Below are 9,635 nucleotides of genomic sequence, written 5' to 3'. Positions count from 1 at the left end.
CTTAAAGACATTTCAAAAAGGGACTCAAGCTTAACATAGAGTGAACTATATTGAGGAGTGTCCCTTCCCACATAGGGAAGGTAGGCTCACTAATCTACTCTTGATATTGGAGACTCCAATGCATGTACCATACGGATAGTCCCAACTATATCTCCTAGTTCTTCAACTATGTTTCCCTCTAGGAATACTAGCTAGTGGATCCACGTAGTTGCTATGTTCATGTTTTGGTACTACCTTGGCAAGTAGTCCGCCTTCTTTCGGTGTGGGGTTTTATGACACCGGATTCCACACTAGCTCATGTGGTATGTGTTGGTTAGGGCAAGATGTTCCCAAAAGTTAAAATGAATTAAAGGACTTGAACTCTAACTTGGATAACCTAAGGGGTCTAGCTTAGTCTAGGTAGGGGTATGGGACTCTACCTAAACATTGCACTAGTTAGCCTTGATAAGAGTCTTAGAAGGAGGTTCTTATATATGTTTATGTTACGATAATATATGATGTATATATGATGACCACTGCACCTTGTTGATAATATTTGTTAATTAGTTCATTTATGAATATGCCTTGGGTTGTAATATTAATATTTGATGAAATGTAGACCGAAATGTCATGATATGTAAAGTTGGACATTGCTCATGATTTCATGTTGGGGATACTTGATTGAGTAAGGTTATGGGGCTTTGCTTTGTCATTGCACTCGTTGACTTGATAAGGAAATGTGAGTAGTTGTTTTGCTTATTATGATATGTTTGACTCTTATTCATTCTTGTGATATTATCCTTGATTTTAGGGTTGTAGTAAGTCATGGTTTCAAGTATGTTGGGATAAGTATTACTTGTTGAGATAGTAAGCACGTTTGGTTGATTGATATGACTTACTTGATTTTGCATTAAGTCCTTAAAGGGGTAAAATGACATGTTTTGACTAAAAAGTCCTTTTTAGCATGTTTTGCTTGTGTATGTGCATAAGATCTCATACTTAGTACATGTGGAGTACTAACCCAATTTTCTTCCTTTTTTCTCAATCATTTTAGGTTCCGGTCGTTGAAGAGTTTGGAAGGCGACATTGTTTAAGGCTTGGATTCTTTCTTTCATCAAAGTGGGGTAGGTCCTCAACTTTTGAGGGCAATGCCATCATCTAGTTTACGGATTTTGCTATGAGCTTATTGACTCTTTCATTCCTTTCCTTTTTAATGGAGTATTTTACTTTTGTATGACCTATACATGGTCTTGTTGAATTGATGTAAGGGCTATGCCCATATTCTGATAATTGTTTAGATGGTATGAGATGAGACAATCGTTGAGACTATTTATGTATTTTACATATATGTATGTGCAATAAAAGTAGAAGGCCATTTAACCTTCCTATACGAAGGGTCTATGTATACTCGATATGAATATATATTATGTGTATGTAGAGGTCTATGTAAACCTCCAAGTAGTGATAATGTAAGTTTTAAATTTTTCTGCATTTTTTTCAACCTATGAATGTAATGACATGAGACTAGGAGGCTAGTCTTAGTCCTTGAAAAGAACGACGACGCCGGCTATATCTATGGGGTAAACTCGGATGTGACACCTTGCAAAAGGTGGAAATATATTGTCAAGAGACAGTGTCCACAGACGGAGGCCACTGACGAGGCGTGGTCCAATTGACGGAGCGTCTATGACCAACATCGATGGACACTTAGTCAACTCTGCCAAAAGGTCATCTCGCATAGTCTTTGAACTCATCAACATATTTGCAGCACGGAGGTGCACAGTGACCCTCCATGGACACACGATTCGTCAATCATGGTGTCATCTGTGAGGGGTTTATTTTGCTGCACGTTTTCATTAAGTCATTTAATTAGTTAGCCTATTTAGGAGGTTAATTAGGGCTTAAGGAATGTCTAATTAAGTTAGTTAACCACCTATATAAAGCCCCTAAGCAAATTAGACTAGCCTAAGCTCCATAATTCTCAAACCCAAAACTCTCTTCCTTCTCTCTTCTTTCTCTCTCTAGTGAAGAACTCCATTGAAGACCAAGATAAGGGTGTGTTCAAGGGCTGCAAAGGGTCAAATTCCTTTATCAATCTTCATCAATTAGTAATGTATAGGATTCCATTCACCTTTGAGACCTCTTTCCTCAAAGAGTTCCATCAAATTGAATTTCAAAAGTTAAGTTTTCATATGGGTCTTTTCCAATCTAGAAATTGATCTTGTGAATTACTTTGTTTATGATTTATTTTTGATATTATGAATAGATTTACATGTGTTGTATCTTAATTATGATGTATATTGATGGATTGGTCTAGTTTGTAGAAGATGACCTTAACCCCCTTGACCCTAGGTTGTGATCTTAATATGAATTGTATAATGTCGATGTCGATTCAATTGAATTGGTTTTTGGTTGAAGTACTATCCTATTATGTATTGTATCAATCTTGAATAGATTAGGATGAATTATAGTCCTATAATGCTAGTTCTTGAGAAGTTGATCTAGGTTATGAAGTATGTTATGAATTTGACCCAAGTATCTTATCTTAAGCTACCACTACACCATTTTAGGCTTTCAACCACCCTTGTAAAGTGTGACCTAAACTAGAAAAAATTGTGGCCTTTGATAAAAGCCAACACTTTTTGACTTTAGGCAACGCTTTTTAAGGGGTGACCTAAGAAGGCGTAACCTTTGACCTTAGCCTACACTTTTGAAGTGTTGTTATAGCAGCTACACTTAAAAAGGGTGCCAATGAGGTAAAAAGACCACGCTTTGTAACGTCTCATTGGCAACAATTTTATTTGATAATACTACACTTTTGAACGTGGCCTTTGCTTTATCATTGACCACACTTTAAAAGTGTAGCTTTTTACAACTCTTCAACAGCAACACTTATAAAATGTACCCTTCTCTATGTACATACTACATTTTATAATCAATAAGCCACACAATTTGCATCCCTGTAGCAACACTTTTAAGGTGTGGCAACGTTGTCTAGAATTTTGATATCCACAATTTCTAATTGATAAATAAAAGTTTTGGTTTGGATAGATCCACTAATCACATAATTGTATAATATAAATAATCTCAAACATCAAATTAACTAATTTACAATTCAATATATAGATTTACAATAAACTTAAAAAATGATGTCTTGTACTACATATATTGAAAGGAGTATCTTAAAGTGGTGTACTAGCAATTGTGCTAAATTTCACAATGTATCCAAACATATATAATAATAATTCAAATACACTAATATTATTCGCCTGAATATATTGGGTTGACCTGGGAACATTATTCAAATTTCATCACCTGCATATTCCTGCACACTCAAAAGAAAATTAAACGTTAGAAAAAAAAAATTAACACTCAACACTAGTCATGGTTAATCATCCAATGAAGCTTTGGAAAATGAGGAACAAACAACAAAGATCGCATAAATCGACTGCACTAAAACAAACGGATAAATCAGATTCTCCTTGTTGCTCGTAACAACATATTAGCCACTTCTATCAAGACAGTGCAACAAATGAAGGGTTCAATTCCTAGTTTACAAGAAGAGCTTTCATGATATATATCCAGTTTGCGCCATTTCATGATTGAGAAAATTATCTCAACAGAACTAATAAGAAGTTTTACCCAAAATAACTAAATAAGCACCACTGCAGTAGTCGTCATAGTTGAGAAAACAAAATAAGTAAAAAATAACAACAAACATTCCAAGGAATCAACATGTTCATACATCAATCAGTGATATAAATAGTCATGCCCCACTAATTCAAGATGAACCTATAAGAGGATAGTCCAAAAGACAACATCGTAGTAGTGTAGAAGTCATCAAAGCTAAACAAAATTCTGGACTCAAGAAGAAAATCATGATTATGATATAATTTCCAGCAAGTGATCAATACAATTGTTCAAATATGGACAAATTGAAGTAATGTTTAAAAGTATGGAAGAAGTACAACAACAATATGCTTACAGGTCATATCATCGAGAGGCTTGGGATGCACTGACCCTTCTTGATTGATACAACTAATCTTCCTGAAGTTTTCAGCACTGCATCACCCAGGAATACTACAAATAAAAGCTGAAAATCAAGACACACCAGAATGCCGTAACCTTATCACATGAATAACTCCGTCAATGTGAATGTTGATATCCGTAAGGGATATGATCTATTTTTTATAGTTTGAAAGTATTTTTGAACTTTTCTCGATAAATATAGGTGTGTATTAGGGAGAATTATGAAATAAATGAAAATTAGAGTAAGAAAGATATTAATGAATGAAAGATTACGTACAATCCCTTAAGAAAACCTCTGTTTTTGCGAGGCAGGGGAGCAACATATGTGGGGGGAGGTATCACTGGAGAAGGACCACCCTGATAATAACAATTCCCTTCTCCATAAGTACTACACTAAAAAAGAGAAGGAAAATTAAAGGAGGTCATAATGTCAAGCAACAACACAAATGTACTATTTGGAAAAAGATAATAACTGTATGCAGGTACATATTGTCAGAAATTATATGATTCTTCACTTATATTAGTAGCCCTTCAAACTGCATATAAAGAGCACAAGAAGTTCACCTCACATTTCGGATATATTTTAGCAATGAATCTCGCTTCTCCATCCGAATACAAAGAACAGAATAAATAGATAAAACTAACAAATAGTTATTGCGACAGAATTCATATTGCAAAATCAACTCATTATACGAAAAGCTAAAGTTCAAAGAATCTGTTGTTTGTTCAGGTTGTAGATTGTACGCGTTACTTGTAAATTGTTTGTTAGCTTATTATTAATTCGGTAGCACTTTTTGAAGAATGTAACAGTTGCTCTCCAGAATGCCAACTCATTTTTTTCGTAGAGGTGAGTTTAAAAGATGTTGTGGCATAATCAGCTATCATCTAAACGGATAGACAAACAAAAAGACACAAAGAAAGATGGCAGTGAATGCACCCTGTTTTGGAAATGAGATCATTTATTCTTACACATTTATTTGTATTCCATCTTTGCTCCTTGACATTTAATCAGCACAATAAATTCATTTCTCCCGAAAAGTGAAGATCAGTAGAGCATGTACATATGACATACGTACTTCATGAATGGATAAGAAACCAATTATATCCTTTTCTTTGCCTAGTAAAGTTGTAGAAATATCAGTGCAAGAGGTGTTGTCTAGAGCACGAACAATGGTGCACATACCATATATAATTTGAGTTGTTTTTTGTCAAGGGTTTCTAACAAACAATTTTCTTCTTTCTTAATGTCTGTAGGATAGTGGATATGATCGAGGCAGAGATTTCAGACTCAATTAACTTCAAACTATGTAGATAGCAAAAATAAAAAAAGAAAAAGGAAGGGTAATCAAAACACTTCCCTACTGTATGGAAATGCAATAAACCACAAACATATAGCTTTAACTAACCTTTGAAGAACGCCAACCCACCACTCTTTTTGACAAACAATGCAACTGGAACACCTAAATCTCATCATAATTCAATATTAACAACAAAAACGCGAAAGTAAGAAACACCCATAATTTTCAAAAATAACCGCAACTCTAAAAAAAATCATGCCTAAGCACATGATGAAACAACATAACTCAAGCACATAAATCAGAAGAAGAGTACATATGATGAAACAACATAATTCAGGCACATAAATCAGAGAGAAAAGTAATTCTTAATACTTATCTATAGAAATATAAACGATCAACTTGGACATCAAATATGATCCCACAACATAAGACCTTTTTACATAACTCTTAATCAAAAATTTCCCGTTCCTTGGGGATGAAACAAACAGTTTTTAGAGAGCATCCATAGCACTGTTTTTCCTACAACCTAAGCATGAACATAAGAAAATTGAAAGGAAATTCATTAGGAATCTTATGTCCTCATCTATCCGGCACTTTGTAATTTGATGGTTGATATTTTTACTGGCTGGAAGTATGGCATCTTCACCCAAATTTTGTTACTTGTCCACAGACTAAAGGCTTTGCAATTGGTTTATCATTAAAGTATAAGAACATATTGCTTTTTAGTAAAAAAAAGTTTGAGGAAAAGAAAAATTACTCTTCTTCCGATTCTCGTGCAATCAAAAGTACATGTTGATGCTACACTAATCTTTATTAATAGGACCTGATACAAAATATACCATAATCTTTATTGTATGAAGTATGTGATCTTACCATCCTCCAGATGACAGAACCAAATATAAAAGCTGAGGAAATTTTCATTTTAGCCTGAACATTGTTTATTCCATCACAAGAAGCCGCATATTCATCACTTTAATTAGAAGGGAGTTCTCAGTCAACATGTAAAGAAATAAATGTATATACAGGAGATAATATAAGCTCAAACTAGCTACATTTCATGGTAATGTACTTAGACTGGAACAATACCTTTACACTCAATGAGCTAAAATTCTCCATTTTACATACATAAATGAACAAACCTTATAAGTAATCAGTGCTTTTATGTAAGATTTATAGTTCCAGCATATAAATGAAGCAATTTAATTATGTCACCACTTATAATCAAGATAGTAACTTCAGAATTCCCATTTAAATACAGTAATGACATCGGAACAAAATTAGATAGATGGGACTCTCTTGCGTCCATGCATGTTAACCTGAACTGCCTCCATCAACAACCTTCACACGAAATAGAATCTACACTTCCTATGCAACTATTGTCTATAGACATTAGATCAACAGAAAATTCTAGTGACTTAAATGATCTGGAAAACGTTTCTTTTGCTTTGTAACCACCATCAATACTTTATTAACACAAATACACAATGCAGTATTCTCTTCAAGTGAATCACATGAAAATAAGTTTCTTCCATATTCATATGGCAATGACTTAATTATAATGCACAAGATTGCAAGTGCACATGCACACACATGCAATGCATTTACATAAGTGCCTTGCATTAATTTTCTATCAATTGTTTCTACTCTAGCAAAAGACGCACTTACAAAAATGCCTCTACTGCTTTACTGAATCCACTCCCTCAACCTGTTGCCGAAGAAGCTATCACACATTCGCTCCTATGAAGAATAGTGAGCAAGATATAAATTAGATATACATTCATAGACAACTGATGTAGGATAAGACTAAAATTGATCCACGTCTTTACACAAATCGAAGATACACATACACATTCATCTACTTTTAAACATTTCCTCATAAATTTTGAACCTGTGTTGCTTAAAGATTTCTTGTTAGCTTCTGTTGTAGCCTTAACTTTGTCTAGTTGATAATTTTTATTGACAAGTGTGTTTAGTCATTCAAATTTCTTCAGTTGGAGATTGATACTAGCACGATGAACAAATAAAAATATAACATGCCTTAATCTTATCAGAGAAGGTCGTTCAAGGTCTAACAATACCACCTTTTGAGAACAGTAAAGAGTGACTCGATCCTTTTGTTCATCAAACTGCATAATATGAATCAATAAGAGTAATGCCACCCAAAACTAGTGGGGACTTTTGACACACACACCAAATACTCATACATGGACAATCAACAGTGACTGCTTCATCTCGTTTACAGCCATTAAAACTGTTTAAAAATAAATAAAAAATTGTCTGACCATAATCTTAATTCAGAGCAACCAAAATCATCTTCTGCATGAACAACGATTTAGTGATGATGTAGTGCTATGGTCTATTACATATGAATTAACAGATGCATGTCATTCTTGTTCTTCGTCATTATTTTATATTCAATATAATATAAATGCACAATAAAATTCACATATTACTAATTAAGGAGACAAGATAAATATATATACTTTTTGTCTGTATTTATTTTTTGTCTCTTAGTTTAAGTAGTAAAAGCAAACAAAATTCCATTTGGATCAAAGTCTCAAACTTTGTTTCCACAAATTTTTGTCGTTATGATTGATCAACTCCCCGACTACCACTTCTTAGTTCATACAAGTGTTTGACCGACCAGTAATTAGACACTAACACTAAGAGAAGTAATAAGTTGTACAATACTTATTTGCGAGGTAATAAGAGTTTATGACACTCTTCCCCTATTTTCTCTTATTCTTCATATAACACTCTTTTGTCATGGAAATTACAAAAACATTTAAGATATTAATCTACTTTTCATAATGAAGGCAGTGGTTTTGGAAAAAATATTAAAGTAACAGAATACTAGAGCCAGTGAAATTCAAAAACAACATAACTGAGACACTTTATATTGATGTTTTGTGTCTAGCGTGGACAAGCTAAAAACATACCAAAACAAAAAAATTCATTCGGATAAAAGGTTCTTAGAAATCTACCTAAGCATCAAACCAGACCTAATGAATAATCCCTGTTGGGTTATGCTTCAAACACAGGGAGGATAATACACTCATAAGGCAGTGCTGTTCAACATGACCTAAAGCATTGCCGCCTCATCAACTCCTCATCTGACATCAACCGGTACTGTCTTCTACTGGGACCCATATATATGTGGTAGAAGAGTTATATACCTAGGCATTTGGCCGGTGCAGATTTCAGATTATATATATCTACAACTGATTTAGAGATCAAACATTGCAAGGAAGTGAAAAAATGTGTACCTTTAAACATGGAAGGAAGTAAAAAGCGAGTGAAAACATTGCCGCAATTACTTCAGAGGAATTCTTATAAGGCATTTGGGAGAAGAAACCCTAATATCAGCGCTCTCTAATTTGGGGGGAAAAATAAGCGTTTGACTACTTATTTTTTCGTTTGAGAAATTGTAACTTTTTAGTTTTGCCTTTTATAAATTGGGGGGAAATTAGATACGAGGGAAGTACTATTATCTTGGTGAATTTTATTAAATTATTAGGGCACACTTATAAGATGTTGTATTTAAAATTATAAAAATGACGCATTTTAAAAGTGTAATCATATGTATAATGAGGTGTTGCCAATTATATTATTATTCAGCAACACTTATAAAGTGTAGTCTATACTATTAAAGAGTATATAAGTGTTGCCAATGTTTTTGTGGCCAAAAGCCCTGTTCAAAGGCCACACCTATAAAGCCTTTCCACATTACTTTTGGAAACACTTTTCAAGTGTTGTCTAGAATTGATGTTGCCTTAGGCCAAAAATAGTGTAGTTTATGAACTAGTAATGGATTGTGATGGAGTGATTCAATTGGTTTTGTTGTCATGTTGGTTATTGATTTATGATGATATTATACTCTTATGGGGTTGAGTAAGGGTTGATGGTAAGACCTTGATGATGGATGATGAAGGAGACTTTGTAAGTCTTGAAATCATTGTTCCTTATTTCAATTGTGGTAAATTGTGATTAATTGATGGTATTGCTTTGAAGTATATCTTGTATTAAGATTGTTAGGGTATCGTATGATGTTGAATTGAAATGTCTTGACTATGGTTTGTGAGGTGTTGGCTAAGATGTAAATGTTATAAGGATGGTGATAACTTACCAATGTGCCTTATTTTGAAGTGATATGTAAATGTTCTAACCTCACTTATATAAATTGTAATGAAAGGACTATACTCATGCAATTTTTATTGAGCTATGACGATGATGCTTATATAAGGGATAAATCCTATGACCTACACTAAGCAGTGATGATCAACGAAGACATTAAATACATTTCAAAAGGGACTCTAGCTTAGCACCGAG

General features: G+C 33.8%; 1 protein-coding gene across 16 annotated transcripts; it reads right to left on the bottom strand.

Moving 5' to 3' along the window:
* Window positions 1–3,052: 3,052 nt before the first annotated feature.
* Window positions 3,053–8,737, bottom strand: LOC107029392. Of its 16 annotated transcripts, none has more exons than XR_003574530.1 (8): window positions 8,573–8,736; window positions 8,291–8,482; window positions 6,972–7,043; window positions 6,064–6,129; window positions 5,415–5,468; window positions 4,286–4,401; window positions 3,965–4,059; window positions 3,067–3,304 (listed from the first exon to the last, which is right to left on the bottom strand). XR_003574530.1 is itself a non-coding variant. In XM_027911915.1 (6 exons), exons 1-5 carry the CDS (start codon window positions 8,645–8,647, stop codon window positions 4,047–4,049), a joined length of 324 nt encoding a protein of 107 aa, XP_027767716.1. In that variant the 5' UTR covers window positions 8,648–8,737; the 3' UTR covers window positions 3,067–3,304; window positions 3,965–4,046. The 16 variants fall into 16 exon arrangements, 1 of the variants encoding a protein (XP_027767716.1); XR_003574534.1 differs by having other exon boundaries at window positions 4,286–4,396; XR_001457989.2 differs by having other exon boundaries at window positions 3,053–3,304; window positions 6,064–7,043; window positions 8,573–8,737.
* Between the last annotated feature and the right edge of the window lie 898 nt (window positions 8,738–9,635).

Source organism: Solanum pennellii, chromosome 9 (assembly GCF_001406875.1).
Source record: "Solanum pennellii chromosome 9, SPENNV200".
Classification (NCBI taxonomy): Eukaryota; Viridiplantae; Streptophyta; class Magnoliopsida; order Solanales; family Solanaceae; genus Solanum; species Solanum pennellii.
The sequence above is the reverse complement of the archived record's forward strand: the minus strand, read 5'-3'. Positions and strand labels throughout refer to the sequence as shown.